This window comes from Anomalospiza imberbis, chromosome 8, assembly GCF_031753505.1.
Source record: "Anomalospiza imberbis isolate Cuckoo-Finch-1a 21T00152 chromosome 8, ASM3175350v1, whole genome shotgun sequence".
Classification (NCBI taxonomy): domain Eukaryota; kingdom Metazoa; phylum Chordata; class Aves; order Passeriformes; family Viduidae; genus Anomalospiza; species Anomalospiza imberbis.
In genome coordinates this window covers 1447364-1468654 of record NC_089688.1, presented here as the reverse complement: position 1 = coordinate 1468654, position 21291 = coordinate 1447364, and the positions used below count along the sequence as shown (strand labels likewise).

The following is a 21291-nucleotide window of genomic DNA, read 5'->3' as shown; positions in this document are numbered from 1 at the left end:
GCACCCACAGCATTGTTAGTTGGCACTGTCTGAAAGAGTAAAATGTCTTGAACAACATGAGTTTAATGCAGAAACTCTTGAATTCTAATTGTGGTTTTGACAATCACTTCCTCATTTAGTCTTTCTTGGCCCTGGTTCTGTAGATAGTATCTACCTGCCTGATTGGCACTCAAAACAGGTTAACATTTGTAGGTAGACTGAACACAGATACTTTAAGCGTTAACACCATTTTATGTGAAATAAGACCAGAAGGGACTATGATTCCATCTTCTGATACCCATTATACAGGCCCACTGCATTTATTCTAAATATTTCCTGACAGATGTTCCTGACCTGCAATGGACAGCAGTTTGCTGCCAGTTTCTATTTCCATTGGAAATCTTGGCCCTTACTTCACTGCATGATTGTGCATGAGTAATAAAAAGCATGACAGCAGAATGATTGTGCAGTACCTTGCTGGTAAACACTACATCTGGCGAGACATGGTTAATTGTGCATGCACAGACCCAAGAGTTTTGGATGCTTCAAGTGTGCTGCCCTTTTGCAGTAAGCCATGTGATACAGGGGTCACATAGGGCACACCTCTTCCTGGCTCCTGAAAGAAAGGAAGGGACATGCTTAGCCGGAGAAATTTGGCACCCACTGTATTTGCAGATTCAGTAACTGATCAGTCAAATATTTCTGTTCATTAAAGACCTCACTGACAGGGCCTGTCAGGGTCCGGAGGGTGCTAACAAGGCTTAATGGCCTGACCAGCCCCACCTGAGGCCTCCATCCACACACCTGATTTGTGGGCCCTGAACTCCATTCAAGCTCAGGCCTGGCCAGTAATTGCTTCCTGTCTAAGCGCTGGTGTAGGTGTGTTTGTTTTGCTAGTTGGTTCTGGTCTTGTTATCTGGATTTGGTTTCTAGGTGATGCTTAGGCTTGCCTCTAGCTCTGTTTTGGGCCTTATCCTCGGTTCCTTTCTTGCCTCTGGCTGTGCTGTAGAGGTGTTTTGTGCTGCCCCTGTGGCTGGAGCCTGTTCCCAGCCCCCAGCTCTGCCTGTCCTGCTGCAGGACTGTGCCCTGTCAGTGGAGGTGCCTCCTGTGCTGAGCTGGTGTTGGGCTCCTTGCTCACCTCACCTCAGAAGAAGCACTTCTGGCTACTTGCTGACAGAGGTAAAGAGAGTGCAGGACAACACAGTGCTGAGGAACTGAGATTTGCTAAAGCTGTAATCTGCAAGCTGTGATTTTTGTGGCAGAAGAAGAAGAATTATTGTGTGGGGAAAGTTCTGTACTCCTGATATCTGTAGATATGGTTTGGGGCAAGTGAACAGGCAAATAGGCATCTATTACATCAGATCACTAATTAGTAAAGACCAGAAGCAAGCCTAAAGATTTAAAAAGCTTACAGAGGTATGACATCTGATGTACAGCTTTGTACAGCTATCCCCAAATAGGGCTTAGTGTACACCAGCATTTTAAGAGCACTGAAAATAATCTTTTCAGCAACCACTACTACGAGGACAGTTTACCTAATTAGAACCTCGACAGTCTACTTTAATTAATATCTATTTAGAATGTGCTTGGAAAACCAAGCATCTTTATCAACAGAAAAATTTGGAACAAATTACAATTGCTGAAGCAACCTACCGGCTTGATTTTTTTTCTTCAAATTTGTAATTCTGCTCCTGAGTATTGTCATTTTAATGTCTTCTGCTGCTGATTGTTGATTTACTGGGGGAGGATGCCACAGTATCACACATGAGTGTAACCCAAATGCCATTAACATTTCTGATGACTTTTAAGAATACAGCATAAAAGACATGCCGCCAGAGAAATTCTCAAAAACATTTTGAGGTAAAATGATGAAGTGATAACCTGGAGAATGTTAAAATTTAAAGGTGCAAAAGAACTACTACAGGCTCTAATAAAGAAAACGGACCTTGAAAGCACTTTATACCAGTAAGTATTTAAAAAAAACACCAACAAAGCTAGTTATATAAAGCTCATTGCTGAATTCCTTTGTGTGTTACTATATCTATGTAAGATGTTCTGTTTAGTTTTGCAATGCAAATTTTTATTGCTTTCCTAAACAGTATGCACACATGGGGCACCCTTCCCTAAATTATGAGGGTTAAGGAAGTATCTTCTTGAAATATCCTGCCCCTAGCTAAGACAAGTGACAGCCCAGCTATGTGATTATTGATTTTTCTAGTCTGTGGTGAAACCCTAGAAACTTGATGACTTTCAGCTGTTAGTGCAGTTGCAATGCTTTTCTGTGTGAAATCAGTAAATTAGACTCCTACAGCTGGAGCTGTTAACACAGTATGGTTGCTGTGGTGGGAGGAGGCTTTTCCTGAGCAGAAACCCAAAAGAATACAAACTGGGTAGAGAAAATGGCATCAACAGTGACTAAAAAACCCTGTTTCGGTAACTCACAGAACAGTTGGCTTTCTATTAGCGACTTACAAAGGGTGACTTCAACAACAAAAACATTAATTTTGCTGGTATATTACAAAAGGTAAAAAGGCTTGAGGGTTTTCTGCTGTAAAGGACTTATTTAAAGTTTTGTAGAAGAAATCTGTTCTTTTTTTTAGTTGTGGGAGAGAATGAATATTGTAACAGCCATTTCTCACATAAATAAATGACACAATGATCAAACAGAGCAAAATGAAGTTTTTTTTCTGATTCTGACACATGCTTAATTTTAAATAATATAATCTATTAAAGAAAAAAATGAGTATTTTTTCTTGAAAGCAATCTCACACAAGCAGGAAACGAAAATATTCTGGCAATTTTTTTTTTTTTTTGAAAGTGATTTCTTTTACTTGGGCAAGCATTGAGATCTGTTTGACTGTTTTCTTTGTGTTAGAAGACTAACTTTTTAAGAAGGTACATTGGTATGTGAAATACTTGAAATCTAGGTCAAGACATATGGGGCAAAAAGTATGTAAGGAATAGGTGAGTAACTGCAGAAAAATAATAGAAAAGCTGAGAGCATGAGCTTTCTCAGTAGCTGTCACCAGGCATCAGGTGTACACTCTTTCCTTGCTCTGTGCACCAGCATCCAGAGGGAACACTTGTGTTTTTTCTTCAGTAGCTGAAGACAAAAGGTTAAATACCTCCTCATATTTATTATTAAAAAGGAATTCCTTATACACTGTAATCAACAGAGACATTGCAGAAAATCTAAAAATTTGTCCAAAATGTTGACAGCTGTGGAATCATAATGTTTGACTGATTCTAAAACCGCTGATTTTTCTTTTTTTCATTGTTTCCCCTTCTGATGCCTTTTGAAACTTGCATATAAATAATCATTCTGAGTATTTTTTGGGGGGTATGAAACCCATAATTGTAGACAAAAGCAATATTCATGTTCTAGCCCGAAGTTTAAGTAGCTATTAAAATGGCTAAAAAGAAATCGATGCATTTTACAGTACAGTCCAATTGGAGCTCTTTAGGTTTTGGTTATGTGCACCCATAGGTCTAAACAGACGTATTTGCTGGCGAACTGCGCGGATGACGGCTCTTAAGGAGCAGCGAGCGATCCCCGGGGCATTAACAAGCGGCTTCCGCGCCGCACCGTGCCCGGAGCAGGCAAGGGGTGCGCCGCGGCGGGGCAGCGGCCGCGGCGGGGCAGCGGCCGCGGCGGGGGCCGAGCCGCGGCGGGGGCCGAGCCGCGGCGGGGGCCGAGCCGCGGCGGGGGCCGAGCCGCGGCGGGGCAGCGGCCGCGGCGGGGGCTGAGCCGCGGCGGGGGCAGCGGCCGCAGCGGGGCAGCGGCCGCGGCGGGGGCTGAGCCGCGGCGGGGGCCGAGCCGCGCCGGGCCGAGCCGCGCCGGGCCGAGCCGCGGCGGGGGCCGAGCCGCGCCGGGCCGAGCCGCGGCGGGGCGGCCCGGCTGACGCGATCCGCAGGCGCCGCGGCGCGGCTCGGCGGGGCCGCCCCCAGCTCCGCCCCTGCGGCGCGGCGGGGGCGCGGCGCTGCCCCGAGCGCCGCCGCTCGCCGCCTGAGGGAGCCGGCCCGGCCCGGCCCTGCCCCATGGCTTCCCCGGCGGCGGCGGGGCCCGGCGCCGCGCTGCCCCCGGCCGCGGCGCGCCGAGACTTCTACTGGCTGCGCTCCTTCATCGCCGGAGGTGGGTGCCCCGGGCGGGGGCGGCGCAGGCGGACTTCGGTGTCGCTGTCCCCGGTGAAACTGCCGCCGGGTCTCGTCGCCTGCGGAAGCAGGGAGCTGGCTTTTCCTTTTTCCCCTCACGGGCTGACGCGGGTGGCGCGGTGCACGCCAGTGACTCGCACGTGTGTCAGAAGCAGCGAGGAGCCCCGGTCAGCCGCCAGTTAAATATTCCCGGAGCCCAAACGCTCGTCAGGGTACTCGGGGAGGGCGGATTATCCCTGTCCTCAGACTGTTGAGAAGATGTTGTGGAGGGGCGAGACAGCATGGCAAACACAACGCTGCATTCGTAACCTTTTATAGAAAAAGCCTGGTCTTTCTCTAAGGTGTCTCAGGTGACTGATTTGCTGGGGGTAGGAGAAGGTTGTGTTTATTTACAGTTTTTACATCATGCATCTGTTGGATCTCACTCTCTGAAGTAGTACAGGGTACACGGCAGACACGTAGCCCTCCTCCTTGAGAAGATCAGCAAGGGCTGTTTCCAAGAAAAGGGAAGGAGGAAATAGGATGGAAAACTCTTGAGTAACTTTCAGGAAAGTTCCTTCTGCAATGACCTTAGCAGCTGAGACAGACAGTGGCCTGGGTTTTTGTAAACAGGAAAAGTAGATTAAACGTTTCGCTAAGTCTTCAAGGGCTTTGTAGCCTCTAATAGAAGCTGTTTACTTGTCATTTGGGCTTTTTCCAGTTCCTGACTGAGTTAGCTACGTTAGAAAAAGCCCTTATTTAACTGCTGATCTAAAGAACTTTTTTAATCCTGTCACTTTTCTGTTTCTTTCTTGGAAAGGTGTTGCAGGATGTTGCGCCAAAACAACTACTGCACCACTGGATCGAGTAAAGATTTTGCTGCAAGCTCATAACCACCATTACAAACATCTAGGTAAGATGGTGTCTAATCTTTGGTTTTAAATGCAGTGTGTGTGGTTTGGGTATATTAATTTTCTCAGTGATGAGGCTGATAAAAAGTGCTCATCAGACAGAAGGTTGTATCTGTCTGGTCAGGCTGTGTGCCAGGTTTTGTTACTGTTTGAGAAGAAAAACAAAGCCCGGTGTAAGCTGTGGTATCAATCGATGTGTTAGAGATGGAGATGTCAGAATAATCCCTAATAAGGCATGTAAGAGCTGGGCTTGATCTGCTTACAGAAGCCAGCAGGAGATTGGCAATCATAGCTCCAAAGCTTGGATGATTTCAGTGAGAACTGTGCTGCAGTGGTTCCCAGGGGCCGTGGGGATCCCTGCAGTTCAGACAGACGCATGGCTGGTGGGAATTGGCGAGAGCAGAGGGTTTGTGCCTGCTGTGAGGTGCAGGTGATCTGTATTCAGCATCTGTGTTGCATCATGGTGAAAGCAAATTCACGTGTCCAGGCGGGCTGTAACAGTGCCCTCTTGTGCAGAGCATTTGAGCCATTTATGTCAGATGTTACTGAAATATGTCATAACTTTTGCTCCAAAATTTAAGTGTTGCAATTGTCAGGGAAAAAAAAATATTTTGAATTGGCTAATTTTGCATGTAACTGAACTTGTTATTAACTTAGACGCTAAAGATAATGTTTTTTAAAAGTTGGAAAAATAAATCATCGCTAAATCATAACATTCAGTGCATATATATGTTCACTGTGGCAAGAAGGGAAACACAAGCAATGTGTTTTAGTAACACAGACACAAGTATACACTCAAGTCCAAGAATTGAAGGGTGAAATAATTGGTTTGACTGGGATTTTAAATCTTCAATTTGCTTTGTACTGTGCCATAGTTGGCAAGTAAAATCTTATGTTGTTCCCTACTTTGGGAGTCGGATATGATGCTGTTTATTTGAACTGTGTCTGACTTGAATGCGTGTCTATGTTACGTGTAGGCAAAAAAGGAGAATTATGTGGATGAGGTACCTGTAAGTGCAGAGACACGATGGTTCAGTTCATCAGAGTCCTCCCTGTGTGTTTTTCTACCTTTGCATTGTGGAGCTTGTGGATCTCGCTGTGTTCTAGGAAATAGAAACAGTAACTCATCATTGCAGCATAGACAGAAATTCTGGTCTTGGCATAAGTAAGTTCAGAGGCATGTAATAAGCATGACATCTTAAAAGTAAATTTGCTACTAAATATGTAATAATATCCTAATATACAATGATGTAGTAACAAAGTGCACTAATCTATTCATAGTCTTAGAATCTCAGAAACTAATAGATACTTGTTTTGTTTAAACTTCAAATGAAAGTTTGTCAGCCACTCTTTTCTTCCTGCCTGAAAGCAAGATATCTTTTTCATTTTCCATTCTTATTTAGTAGTTGCACATGAATTAAAACTGTTTGACTATCACAGCTAATTCTTCTATAGAATCAAACTAAAAAGTGAATTTGATAGCAACTGTGCATAGCTAATGCTTATAGTAAACCCATAGGTTTTGCCAAAACTTTGTGTGATCTTGCATTATTTGCCGCTGATTAAAAGGAAGTAGGATTGCTTCTTGTTGCAACAACTGAGATAAAGTGTGAGATGTTAAGTTGTAAGTAATGAGAGTCTTCAACAAGTTTGATTTCCTCAGTGATGGCATCTAATCTGTAATTCAGCAGGTAGCAATATAATTCTGCCATGGTTTTAGAATTGAAAGCGTTCTTTATTTATCTGTTTAGAATTGACTGAATTGTGAGTCAGCTAGCTCCCTCCCCTGCGTTGCTGGCCTTAGGCTGCTGTGGATGGGTAGTGGCATCTGCAGGAGCATTGCTCGCAGTCCAGACAAGCAGTGGGGCCTGAGTGCAGAGGTTCACTGAGGCTGGGAGATAGCAAACTGATAAAACTTAACCTTAAGGCTCTCCCCTCCGGCAGTGTTTGGGCAGTGAAAGTGGATTTTCCACACTTACATGAGCAACATGATGCAGCCTTAGCTTTATATGCTTACTTTCTTTACAGTAGCATTTCCTTGATGTTTTTTCCTTCCCCAGCGTTAAATACCCTTTTTTGTATTGCTGCAGGAGTATTTTCTACGTTGTGTGCTGTCCCCAAAAAGGAAGGTTACCTTGGGCTGTATAAAGGAAATGGGGCGATGATGATTAGAATCTTTCCGTACGGCGCTATTCAGTTTATGGCATTTGACCAATATAAAAAGGTAGCTGAATTTATTGTTTTCCTTTTCCTTTTGATTTTTTCCTGCCTGCAATGAACACAGACTGGTTGATTGAGTGAAACTAACACAGAAACTTCTATGTCTTATTAACTAGCTGCATATCTTTTCTAAGGTGGCTTAATTTTATCAGAATTTACTCATTAAAAAATGCCAGGGCAACAGGGAAGCTTTTGCAATGTTGCTTAAGGAAAAAGAAAATCACACTGATTTCTAAATGTTTGTATTGTTGAAATAATACCCTTTCTTTTAACGAAAACAAAAGGTAATTTCAAGTTTACTGCTATTTGTATTGCTATGAGGTAGCCCTTTGTGAATAATATAGGAAAAAATGTAGAATGAAACAACTTTATTTTATTTATGTTGGGATTCCTAGCACTTCATGGATAAAATGACTTAAACTTGAAAGTCTGTCTGGATATGACTGTTACATTTGACCTGACAAATTATCATATCAAGCTGTAGATAAAACTAACCTTGAAGATAAAAATGCTCATTTCAGGGTTCTGCAAGATTTGTTGATTCTTTTCTGTTTTCCTGCATTTACCCTCTCATAATAAATCTTTGCAACATCTCATGGAGGTCAGTTGTCAGCATGAAGGTATTTTTAAACATTGCTGTTTGTGCTAAAAAATACCATTTGGCTATTAGTGAGGAGAAATTTCATGTTTGAAAGGTCAGATTTAGTACCCAGCCAAGTAAATGGTGCAATATTTACTGAGGACAATGGGATTGAAATTGTGATTCCCTTCCCTAAGAGTAAATTTCAGAAGACTGATACAAAGAAGTTACTGTAATGGGTTTTGTAGGTTCTTTTCTTTGTGCTGTAATCATGAATGCTGTTGATCTGGGCGTGTTTTATGTCATGTGGAATAAAAGACAGCATGCCCTCCTTTATAATTGAAATGATTTATTAATCTGCAATTTCAAGAACCCAGTTAGCATCATAGCACTTTCTTTACCTATTATTGACCAGAAACCTTCACAGTATTTTGCATGGATATGTAAAGGAAAAAGAAAATCTTAAAGGAGGAAGATACTAAATGATCTTTATAGCACAAAGTGCAAGTCTCAGTTATTTGATAAAAAGCCTGGAAAGTAATTTCTAACTTCCTTCCAGGTAGTAATTAACTTAATCTGAAATGTTGTCCTTTTTCTCTTCCTTTTTATTTCTCCTTTTTCCTTTCTTTTTTTCTTTTAATCCAGTTAAAATCTTTATGGGAGTATTTCACATGATGTGCATGTAAGAAAAATTGACTCTTCTTACTTTTCAACTTTGTTCAGTGTCTTTTGCTCTCTATGTACTCAGTTTGCCTTGTTTAACTCACATTAATGACAACTAAATAAACAATTAATCTAGTTTCTGAAGTGAACAGTACAAATACTTTCAAGTTATTGTTTTGCTTTGTTAGTAGAATTTTAGTACTTTCATGTTTTTAATAAGAAATTGGAAACAGCAGCAGTGGAAACAGTGTTTAACATTGGAAACAGTGTTTAAAAACTCTAACAGTAATTAAATGTTCTGGCTTGGATTTGTAGTATTGTAAACTTCCTTGAAACTGCTGCAGAGTTTGCACTAATGTGCTAATAAACTTTGTGCTGTGTTTCCCTGTCTTTTCTGATATCTGACTCCTATAAATGTTCCATATTGTGTAGGTAATAAAGAAACAGCTTGGGATTTCTGGGCATGTGCATCGATTAATGGCTGGATCCATGGCAGGTATAGTTTTGTACTTGGATTTCAGACATGCCTTTTGCTGACAAGTAAATATTCCTTCATTTGATGATGTGGTGTTGGGTCAAACTCCTGCAAATTTGTATTAAGCAAATATACTAGTGAGTGGTTAATTTAATGTGGTTGCCTAATTGAAATCTGTTTGTCTAAGAGGATTCTTTTAAAAATATTCGTGCAAGTGGTGAATTCTGTGCTGTGTTGTGAAGCACAGTTTTTTAACAGTCTTTTATTATGGCATTTAAAAAGCGTAAAAACCAGTGTGATCAATATGAAATATAAAGCTGCAGGTGCTGGTAGAATTAGCTCATCAGCCCCTCTGCCACTGCTGCTAGGTTGAATATAAGTCCACAGAAATAGAGAGAACTGTGGCTTCTTAAATGAGTGGTTTCTTTGGATTTGTCAGAAATGCCTACTTTTCTTTGTCCAGTGCAGGTTTGTCATGAATGCTCTTTAGATCATATTTATGACTGTTAAAATCTACCATTTATTAATTTGTGCAATAGCAGCAGAAAAACCTATCAGCAAAGTGCCAGTGTATAGTATGATTATATATTTGTTTTCCTCTTAATAGTCATTGAGTCAAAAGTAGCTAAGAAAAAAACAGGGGAAGGTAAGTAATAGTGGTGTGAGTTTTAATTGAAGTGATTCTTCATGTGCTTTTCCTTTGTAAAACAGGCTTAGTACTGTTTAGTGACAGTCCTTAAATAGTTACAGGTATTCATATTTAGCTTCTTTTGGAAAAAAATACTCTGATTTTTTTTTAATACTACCTCCAGTTAAACTAGGAAGATCTCATTAAATCATTCAGGCTTTGTGTGGTGTGTCAGAGGAAAGAGAATGAAATTAAACAATGAGAATAGTGCTAAAAATGAATAAAGCCTGTTTGCTAAGATATATTCCAGAACTTGGCTGGCTTTCTATCTGAAAAAAAACAAAACAAAACAAAAACCAAAAAACCCCAGATCCATAGATGTTATTTCTTTTCTTCCTATTTTTTTCCTTTCCCCTGGCTTTAACTGTTCTAAGGACCATTTTGCAATTCACTCCCCCCCCCCCCACAAAAAAAAAGATTATTATTATTATTAGCTTTTCCAGGAGCTTTGTCAGAGACTGGGAAACTGACTGGGAGGCACTATGAAAACACTGAATAATCAGCTTAGTCTGTTAGTGTTGGATGGGGTGGAATTCTTCCCACAAATAAATTAATAGCATCTGGCATTGTTGTAAGCACCTTACTGGTTAAATCTGGTTTGTGTGGTTAGGATAACAGAAATAAATTAATATACAGAGCTATCTGGCAAGCATAATCTGCTTTATGTGTTGTGTTTCAGTACAATATACTCAACAGTTTCATTTTTAGAACCCCAAAAGTGAGGAACTGAGCTTGACTTAGGGGTGAGATGAACACAGCAGTCAAATATTATCTAGTGTCACATGTGAGTGTCTCACTATTTGTTTACTAGGTGACATAACTGCTTCTTGGGATATTCTTTAGATAATAAGAGGCAGAGGGTTTATCTTAAGTATATTGAGGAGATAGAGGGGAGGAAGGAGGCACTAAGAAGAGCAAACTAAGAGTTTGAAATCTGGTACAGAAGTTTTCTAGGTTTGCAAACAAAAAAGAAAAGATTTGAAAGCAGTTGGTAATATTTCTTGCTTTCCCTCCTGTGCTGGCTCCAATAAAGGATATTTTTCTGTTTCTTCCGCACTTTAACACTAAAGGAGATGATGTGCTGCACAAGCCCCAGTGTTGGTGCAGAGGGCCTTCACAGTTTCATGAGATGCAGTATTAAATTGAGATTAGATAACCTGTATTTCTTTGAACTTTTTGTCCCTTCTACACCATCTAGCCAGGCAGCTGTCTGCTTTCACTTCTCTGTACCCACTGTTCTTAAATCTTGTTTATGTCAGTGTTTCCAACATGACTAGTGGTCAACAGACCTGAATCAGCTCAAAGTGGTGGGAAACATTTAAGTGTCTTCTGTGAGTGATAAACAGGATCAAAAGCCTATCCACAGGGGAGAACAAGGCAGTGAGGATGGGGGTAGTGGAGGGGGAGAAAAGAAAAGCCTATTGTAATGCATATATTTAAGGAGACCCAGTTAAAGTTACTGTAGAAACTCTAACTCTGAATTTCCTGAGTCTTGTGTGATTTAAATTTCAGCTGTAGCACTTCATTAACAGATAAGTAGTGTATAGCTTCTTTTAAGGAAAGACAGAGCTGGGCAGAAGAGAAATCATAGAGGTTGGTATGGTTTAGGAAAGAAATTTATCAAATTACAACAAAAATGAACAAGTAACATTCAATAAAACATCACAGGACGATTCTACATTTTTTTAAATTTTTCTAATAGAAAAATCCAAATCAAAACACAGAAATGTGTATTTTCTCTTCTGCACTTGATTAACTTCAAAATGACAAAGCCAAAAAAGACTAGATGTTATCTAGAATAAACTCAAGTCCCATTAAACTAATACAGAAAGTATGCTTTTGTTTTTAGCATTTTACTTTTACTAAAAGTGACTGAAAATAGTACTGACCTAGCACTATCTAGGATGATATGACTGTCTCCATTTTAAATAGTATGTAATTAAGAGTTACTTACTTCAGTCATCATTTTTAAAAAATCTGGTCTGCTTCTTCAGATGTGCTATGGAGGGAAACAGAATCACATGTTGGACATAAAAAATAATTAGGACTGATAAATTAGGCGTTCTTTAACCTGACAAATATTTTTGGTCATCAGCAATTTCTCTGTATGTAGTTTCTGAAGCTTTATTTTGTTCAGAAGCTGCTACTTGGATAATTTAATCTTTATATTAGCTAAGGAGAAAGTCTGCAGTTCAAGGCTGTGTCTTGTGCTTATCAGTTTTTGAGCTTTATTCCTCTGAATCTCCTGGCAGTGCTTAATTTGATCTCTGGAGCTACTGATACAGTACAAAGAGCATGATAGAGAGATCATAAAACTTGCATACCAGCTGTGTTTGCAATGTAAATGTATTTCACTTGTGGATTTTACTTGTTCCAGATAGTTTTTTTATTTCCAAAGAAAGAAAATTACTAAGAACAGAGGGATAGTAGGGAAATTGAGAGATGGATGAATCCCTGTGGAGCTAATCTCATTGTTAACTCCCAAAGCCTGGGAAGGAATCAAGGACAGTCTAATGTGCTTCAGTGTCTTCAGTCTGTGTAATCCAGTATCTTGTCCCCAAGAGTGGTCAAAGGTGCTGAGGACAATGTGGGAAGTGAAGAAGGGTCTTTCCCTGACTTCTGAGTCAGCATTGGCAGTGAAAAAGTCTGCTGGTTTTGAGGAAGTGGCTCTTTGAAGGGTGTAGCTACATTCCCCTATTATGATAATTTCAGATCAGACAGTGGCAAGTGCTGTATGTATCTCTGAACTGTTGATACACTTTGGAATCTCTCCTATTTAACCTACCCCTGCAGAGATTTTTGGCTTAGCTGTCATTTATGGGGATAGACTTTGCTTTCTTGAGCCTGGGACTGAGCCTTAAGATGCTGTGGTCTGACTTCTCATAATGACTTATCTCAGAGGTGAGATGAGTAATTTTGTAGACTTCACCACAATGACTTTGTGTCCCATGGCTGGCTGCCATTCCTCTTGGAAAGGATAGTGTCTTTCTTGAGCCCCAAAAGAAATCTCGATCCCTTGTGTGTACATTTTCCTTAGATGAACAGTAAAGCAGTAACATGCCTCTCCTAGTTGCTACAAGACAGCATATATTGTGGCTGATGTCCCAAATCCGCTTTTTACTTCTTTCATTTTTTTTTTCAAAGATTCATGGCTAGGAAGATTTTAAGAAAACCATTTCAAAAGTTTCTATTTAAGTCCTTACTGCATACTGTTTCTTTCAGTTTCATCAGTAGCTGTTTTTCTTTTAAACTGTACTGCTTTCAGAGCGTGTTCACTGACAGCGTGTTCACCAAGCTCTTGGCTGGTCGGTTGCTAGCCTTTGTTCAGAGGAAGTGCCTGCGTAGGTATCAGTGTGGATTGGAAAGAGAAGAGGGCGTAAAGTCTGTTTTCTGAAGAGGGATGGCACTCTTTAGCTCTGTAAAAGTGCTTCCCCCCCCCCTTAATATTTTTAAACTGCTTGAATTGGTCTATTTGATGATATTTTTGGACATCTCAGGGAATCCATTAGGGAAAGGCTCTAGACGGAGGGATTGCATTTTATGTAAGACAGTGGAAGCAGTCTTGAAGTTGCTTTAGTGTTTTGCAGCTTCCAACTGTTGAATCCTGTGGGTGAGACAGCTTCAGAGAAAAACTGCAGATGTCTCCTTTTTGTTCATGGGACTTCTCGAAAATCTCCAAAAGAGGTGTTTTGGCCTTCGAAAATGAATTACTGGTGGGATAATCCAGAATCCCACAAATTTGGTTCCCAACTGAGAGTTGACTAGTGTCAGATTTTTGGATAGCTCACAGAGTTTTTTTTATCTCACCATCTAATCCTGGTAACTTTCAGATCATTTAGCTTATCAGAGCAGTGTTTTCTTGGGTTTTTTTAACACCAGGCATAAAAGTTATGAAGAGCTTGTCTGCAGGAGTTGTGTTGCGTTTGGATTTTGTTGTTGGTTCGTTTGCTTTTTCTTCCCCCTGTTATGGATTTGTCTTGGCCTTGTGGAAAGGAGGGGAGATGATACCTACAAAAAGGTTATTCAGAAACTGTTAAAACTTAAAAGGAAGTGACAGTTTCCTGACAAAAGCAAGTGACAATTTTCTTTCCACAAAAAGTATACTTATCTTCTGTAGGACCAATTTTAAAAAGCTACATTTCCCTAAATCAAAGCAGATTTTAGAAAACAGTGCTAATTACAAAGTTTTTTACTTTTTTTTTGCCTTTCCCCAGATTTTTTTTTTTGGTTTGAGTTTTGGTTTTATGGTGTGGTGTTGTTTTTTTTGTTTTTGTTTTTGGTTTTTTTTTTTGTTGTTGTTGTTGACTGCTGTGCACCATCAGAAAATGATCACTGTTATTAGTCAACAGTTTGAACTATTCCTTCCAAAGAATCTGTCAGCCATTAGGTGGTTAACCTCAATACATAGCAGCTGGAAAGAATTTGTTACTTAGGCAAGTGTTACAATTGTTGTTTTCTGTATTGGAGTTGTACTCCCAAAATTGCAAGTTGGTCAGCATTTAAGCAGCTCCTAACAGGATGAGTTCTAAGATTTGATTTTTTTCCCTTTTATTTTGCCTCTTAAGTCCAGAAAGCTTTTCTGCTCAGTTTTAAAATAGAAGTGCTGATGTAACATGAACTATTAAAATGCAGTAATGCAACACAATTAAGTACTTCTCATCAGCATGAGCCTGGCTCTATTTTAGGTGTAATTGGAATATATTTAGTGTGTTGTTAGAATATGTTTCTAGAATATGTTTCATATTTTCAGATACAGTAGATAGATACATGTAATGACACCAAATTCTGACAGAACCATTTTGGAATAAAACATACAAATTTGGTGGTTTGAGGTTTTTTTAATATGGTAGGTTTAGGTTTCATGGTTGCAATCCAGTAAAGCTGATGTATTTGACTAGCCTGATTCTTAGGAGCTATGAATTTCAGTAAGATTGCTCAGGTGAATATAGCCAGGCCTATAAATCTTGGAAAACCTGGGCCTAGGTGTGCTGCTTCAGTGAACACCAAGTACAAACATAAATCCATTGTGTGTTGCTGGAGTTAGTGTTCCTCTTTACTGATTATAAGTGACTTAAAGTGTTTCTTTAACAAAATAGTTTGTGTATGCTATTGTATTCACTGCCAGAAAAGGAAATTCTACTTTTCAAGATAATCCTAGAATCAGATAAGGTGTAGGTGAGTTTTGCTTGCTTGTTTTGTTTTTGTTTTTAATAAAGGTATTACAGCAGTGATTTGTACTTACCCTCTTGATATGGTTAGAGTTCGCCTGGCGTTCCAAGTAAAAGGGGAACACAAGTACATGGGAATTATCCATACATTCAAGATGATTTACACAAAGGTATTTTTTCTTTTAATCTTCAGTTCTGTCAAAGCAAAGCATGCTCTTAAATAATGTTGCACTGCGTTGAACATAATGGCTTAGTGCAAAGTAACATGACTTCGTTGCGTGCACTTTGAATTTTTTAATGTAAAAAGTTATTTGGATGCTGCTGAGCTGTAGCTAAGGCTCGTGTACGTGGGAGGTCAGAAACAGCAGAGAAGCTGCTTTTCAAGAAAAGTAGTGATGTTACCAAAAAGATTTGGGGAGGAGGGCTATGTATAAATGTTTTCAGTTAGAATGGGTGTAGATTTTTCTCTTTTGTCTTCCCGTCCTTATTTCCTTTGGCGCCAGGCAGTTGTCCCTTCAATTCTTCAGGCACAGGAAGCAGAGCATGACATGAGCTCCTTGGTGGTAGATGGTGCTAGTCAGATTGCTGTCATGGGAGTCCGTATGAACAGTGGGTAACTCAAGACTTGTATTTCTTGCTACAAATGCTGCTGTGTTTTTCTTTCAAAGGAAGGTGGTTTCAGTGGATTCTACAGAGGGCTGATGCCAACTGTGGTGGGAATGGCACCATATGCAGGTAAGTTACAACCAGAACGTGCCAATCCTTCAGCAGTTCTGTGCACTACTAAATTGGTTTAATATATTTGCACATCTAGTTAATTAGCTTCTGTCCAAATTAACCTTCAATGATGCTCCTTAAAAAGTGCCTTCAATAGTCAAAGCCTAGCTTTTCTGCAATTTGGAGCTGAGAGTGAGAAAGGTAAACTAGTGGTTGTCTTGGGCTTCCCAGTTTGCCCCCAAGAAAACAAGGAGGCTGTTTCTCTCCAGCAGGCAGATCCTTGGGTGCTCTGTAAAGGCGGCCTCAGAGCCTCCGTTGGCTCCATCTCCTGGTGGCTTTTCCGTAAACACTCCCGCAGGTAAAGCAGCGGCGATGTGGAACAGAGGAGCAGAACAGCCCGGCTCAATCAGATACCCTCGTTTTTAAAAGCTGAAACATGTCCCTCACTTAGAAAGATCTCAGGAGCAATTCTTAGCGGCAAGGAAAGATTCTTGACAGCAATCCAGTCACTTAAAACTCACAGTCAAGCTTATTTAAAGTATTCTTGTAGTGTTACGTATAAACACAAATCCATTTGGACAGAAGTTTCTGTAGAAGTTCAAATTATTGTTTATCTGTTTTTCTGCTTAAGAAAAAACTTCTGAAGGAACTGGAAAATAGTTTCATTTTGTAAATGTAGCTTTCTGTTTATGATGATACATCAGCAAATAGTTTTTTTATGGAAGTACATAAAATTAAATTTCCTTTTAGGTTTTTCATTTTTTACCTTTGGTACCTTAAAGAGCATTGGACTTGCTCAGGCACCTAACTTGCTTGGACGGCCTTCATTAGATAACCCCGATGTCTTAGTTTTGAAAACACACGTAAACCTGCTGTGTGGTGGCATAGCTGGAGCAATAGCTCAGACGATATCGTAAGTTTGGGTATGGGGTTGGTTTCATCTCTGTAGCTGTTCATTCTAAAGAAACTTTTATCTGAGATAATTTTATCTAAGTCTAGTTATTAGTAAGGTTTTAAAATTAATCAAATACTGAAATGCAGGTATTTCCTATTGTTTCACTTACTTACTAAATATCTATTTAATCTTCAGGGTCTTTTAAGAGTTATCCAGCGAGTCAATTAAACAAATTCAGGCAAATCTCCTAAAACCCACTGGAATCTTTTTTAGTAACAATCTTTTTTCTTAGCTTGTTTGGAAAACTAAAAAAATTTGACCCTGAACATAATATGCAAAATTTCACTATTCCAATTTACTTTCAAATCTATATAACCTGTGAAGCCATAGGATTAAAAAAAAAAACCTAAAACCAAACAAGTCATAGATATTGTATTTGGCATTTTTATTACTTTACTTGCTTTTTCCTTTCTCACTCTGTCCTTGTTCTATTTTATTTTGTCCATAAAATAAGTTAATTTAATGGACTTACACAGCATGGATTTTTCACTAAATCCCTGCATTGCAAATATCGCTGCCTATTAACCTTTAAACTGTTAATTTTATTTTCAATGCAGGTGGCTTCTCCCTTCAGCATTTTGCAGATTGTTTATACACTCATCTGATCTTCATGTGTCTTCCTTACTAGTGCCAAATAGAATATATTAAGAGCTCTGGTTTACTGGTTTTGGTTGTGTAAGGGAAGTCTCCCATTTTGGAGAGGTTTCCACTGCATTGAGAATCTAAGCTGGATTTCTGACTCAGTGAAAAGAGAGCTGGGAGGTTGCAGGGACTTCTTTGTCTTCTTGTTTAAACAACATTCCAGCAGTTGTCACACATCTGCTTGAGCTGCTGTTTCAGTGTCTTCTCTGTAGATATCCCCTGGATGTAACTCGGAGGCGAATGCAGTTAGGAGCGGTTCTCCCAGACTCTGAAAAGTGCCTGTAAGTATTTCCTTTTCATCTGTACTGACTGAGTTCTTGGATGTCTGAGCTAAGTTCAGTTCTTAATTTTAAACTTTAAAAGAAAGCAACTACCCTAAGAAAACAACCACCCCCACCCCCTGAACTACTATGCTGTTGATTTCTTCATTCTTTCAATAACGATGTTTCCCTGCAGACAAAAGCTTCCATTTTCAACCTGGCATTAAAACAATACCTGAAATAATATGGCACCCTTGTTAGTAATCCTGTATCTCTACTAGTAAAATAGGTTTTTTGTATTTTACGGCAACTTGTGCTACCTTTAATATCAGCAAGATCTTTAAAAAAGAGACTGAAGGCTTCTACTGAAATTTACTAGTTTCAGAGAGTATTTTAATGGTGCAGAATCTGTTCCATAAGATGATTTTGCATAATACAATTTTATTTGAGCTTTTTTGCACTTACAGTAATCTCTTATACCCTACACATTGTTGAGGTTCCTCAAGTAGAAGCACCATAATAACTTAAAAATCATAATAGTATTAAATCAGCTCTCATCTTGAGAAACTTTCTGAATTAAAAATTGTCTCAATCAATTTCAATTTGGGGACAGTTTTCTCTTGGTTAGTTTCAATCTTGTGGAATTGTGTATGCCTGAATCCAGTGCAGCTCACTGTGAACCTCCTGTGTGGAAGGTTGGATCCTACCATGAGCAGCCTGAGCAACCTTTCACAAACAACCTCGATATTGCTCAACTGTGAAGGTTCTGTTCTGTTTTCTTTACTAGCCATTTTTTTTCTTGGTTATTTTCCACTCCTGATGATCTTAAAATAAAAATGTGTTCATTGTTCTCAGGGTTTTACTTTTTGCATTTGTGAGGACTGCTTTTACAGACCCGAGGCTTCTCCATTTTACAATTTTGTTGTGACCCTATAGAGGGCTGTGCTTTGAAGGAGAGACACAGGTCTGTCTTTAGAGGATGAGAGGATAAAGCAAGCAGGAAGTCTCAAAGCTTTGGAACATATGGAATATGCTCTCCAAGAGCACTGTCTTCAATAGCATGGAAATACCAAGCACTTTAAGTGCTTTCTATTTCATGTCTGCTTAGTTTCAATACAAGTAGGTGAAGAAAGTTCTCTTTGCACATGCAGTGCAATTTCTGCTTTTAATAAGGTCAAATATTACATACTCAGGTTATTATTTGGAAATGGAATTTATGCTTCTCTGCTCTTTCCTGCCAGTTAGGCAAGAGAACGTGTGGAGCTGTTCTGGCGTAAAATACTGTAATATGTCTTGTAGTGCAGGTGTTTTCAGGCCGACACTAGTTTAGCTGGGACTGCACCATCCTCTTTCCAATTCCCAGTCCTTGGCCCCAGATTTACTGCGGAAGCCCAGGTTGTCTTTTTAGTCATACGTGGCTTTTTAGTCATAGGTGGCTTTGCTGTGTGGAATGCCATGGGTTTTTCTGCATGGATCTCTTAAAACCCAAGTAAAAAGTATCTTGTATTTAAAGAACATGATTTTGATACTGAATATGTGTATCCACAAATGATTTATTTTTCCAGTACTATGGTGCAGACACTGAAATACGTGTATCAACAACACGGAGTACGAAGAGGACTGTACCGTGGTCTGTCCTTGAATTACATTCGCTGTATTCCTTCCCAGGCCGTGGCTTTCACCACTTATGAACTTATGAAACAGTTCTTGCACCTCAACTGATTCTTTCTTTTAGAAGATTTTTTCTGTAAAACTACACTATCAATCCTCAAATGATATTGATGAATAAATGACTTGAAGTTTAACAAAAAAAGCTTTCTGTTACTGTGGACCTGCTGTTGTCTGACATCTTTATTTGCCAAAATGTGGTTAATTTCCTGGAGTCAAAACCAGGTGACACATTAAAATAAACATTAGCTAGACCTAAACACTTTTTTTACACTTGATCTTTTAGGCTTCATCAGATGAATTTTAGGAATGACACAGTTTTGGAGATGACACCCACGTTTTATACGGGTTCCAAGCTGTTAGTTATTCAGTTTTATCACCATTCCAGGAGTTAGATGCTGCTGATTATGCTGCTTTTGAAGCTAGTAATTAGGCATCTGTTCTTTAAAAATTAAATGGAATAAACTGATTTGAACATAATGCAATGATTTTGGCATTCAGATCCTTGCCAGGTCTGTAGAAGCTGAGCTTGGCAGAGCACACTTTAAGCAGCCTTTTATTCTTGTTCTGTACAAGTTTTCTGTATGCAAGAACAATGCATATGTCTTCAGACTGCTGCCCAGGAAGGTATCTTCAGCCATTTCAGCTAGAACCAGCAAGATCTATTTAGCTGTATTAGGTATCTTGCAATTTGGAAACCAGTCCCTTGGTGTACATTCTATTCTAAGAAATGCTGTACTACACAAATAAAAGCGGGGGGAATTTTACAGGGATGAGCGCTAGAAAAGATGTCCTTGTGGCAGATAGGGCCTAATCTTAGAAGGCTTTTCTGTGGAGCTGCATGTTTCTGATTTGGTTTGTTCAAGGCTGAGCATGTTATGTACTTCCCAGTACTAGCTGGTGTGAACAGGTTTTTCCCTACCTTAAACCATGGTGCCAACGAAGCCTGCATGCTGCTGCTGCAATGACTGGTTTAGGCACATGGACCACATGCAACCTCATGCAGAAAAGAAAAATAAGATTATTGGTCTCTGTAGGTGTGTGTATGTACTGTTCCTGAAGTCATGGTATGCAGTAGACTATTGCATGTTTGCCTCCTCCTGTGATTCCTCTTCTGGAAGGAATTATTTTATACATGATTTGCATTGGTACTCTTGATTTTACTCACTTGATTCAGGAAACTGTAAAGCATTTATTTCATGTAAGTTATTTATTTATTGTAAATATTTTAGTGTCTTCTAAGAAATGGCAATGGTTATGTTAAGTGGTGGATGGTAAGACTGATTTGCTTAATTTTGACAAATTTAACAAACTGGATTTTCAGTTATATATTAATTACCAACTTATGTGGTTCAATTTTCCCCCCAGTTTCTTAAAAATATGTATTTCTTTGAAATTTACAGTGTAGCAATGGACAGAGAATGAAATGTATCTGGATATATTTTATTAAATTTTTTGAACTAATATCTTTGTGTGATTTGTGTGTGTTGCAACCAGGAGGAATACATGTTTCTGGAATGATCTGTTTGCCCTAATAGGTAAATATGTACAACATTGTAATTCTTAATTAAGTGACAATGAATATGCTTTTTCATCTGATCTTTAGTTTCACATAATGAAAGCTAGCCAAGATCACAGTGAACTTTTACATTTTAAAGTTCTTGCAGTAGAGATAAATCCACTGTATTAGGAAAACTAAAGTGCCTTTCTTTTCTCTACATTGTTTTGCTGTGTGAGCAAATAAGCCAGTTCTTTTTCATGTGAATACTGTTAGGAATTATTAGGTTAAGAGTTTTACATCTTAATTCTGCTACCAGGGATATATTTGATATATTTTGTCATGATAAGTTAAGCAGTTGTAGGGCAGAATAAAGCAGAACCCAGCATGTTTATGCCAGAGAGGAAGAGACCATAAAAAGTATCTCCTAAAATCTTGTGTCTGGTATTGAATGTGAAAAACATACCTACTTGATGGAACAGTGCTGTATTTTCAGAATTAGTTTTTTCAAAATAAAATTTAACAGTGTATGAAAGTATTTTAATCTTGATTCCTGAAGTATTTTAATCTTGATTCCTGAAGTTAGTTATATGTGGAGAATGCTGATGGATCTTAAAATTGCAAACATTTTTCACAATCTGATTTCAGAACACTTGTGTCCAGCTTTCTCCCTAGATTCCCCAGACTGATTGCATGTTAGATAACTTCAAAAAGATATTTCAAGCATATTTTGTAC

The 21291-nt window shown here is 39.3% G+C and overlaps 1 protein-coding gene across 2 annotated transcripts; it reads left to right on the top strand.

Annotated features, from left to right (window-relative positions):
* The first annotated feature begins 3954 nt into the window (after positions 1 to 3954).
* On the top strand, positions 3955 to 20518 carry SLC25A16 (solute carrier family 25 member 16). 2 transcript variants are annotated; one of them, XM_068196867.1, is made up of 9 exons: positions 3955 to 4111; positions 4931 to 5023; positions 7112 to 7245; positions 8917 to 8980; positions 14864 to 14985; positions 15484 to 15550; positions 16283 to 16445; positions 17342 to 17410; positions 18955 to 20518. In XM_068196867.1, the coding sequence occupies exons 1-9, from the start codon at positions 4018 to 4020 to the stop codon at positions 19109 to 19111; spliced, it is 963 nt and encodes a 320-aa protein (XP_068052968.1). In that variant the 5' UTR covers positions 3955 to 4017; the 3' UTR covers positions 19112 to 20518. The 2 variants fall into 2 exon arrangements, with proteins under 2 accessions (XP_068052968.1, XP_068052969.1); XM_068196868.1 differs by lacking the exon at positions 3955 to 4111 and adding an exon at positions 5999 to 6186 and having other exon boundaries at positions 4950 to 5023.
* The last annotated feature ends 773 nt before the right edge of the window (positions 20519 to 21291 follow it).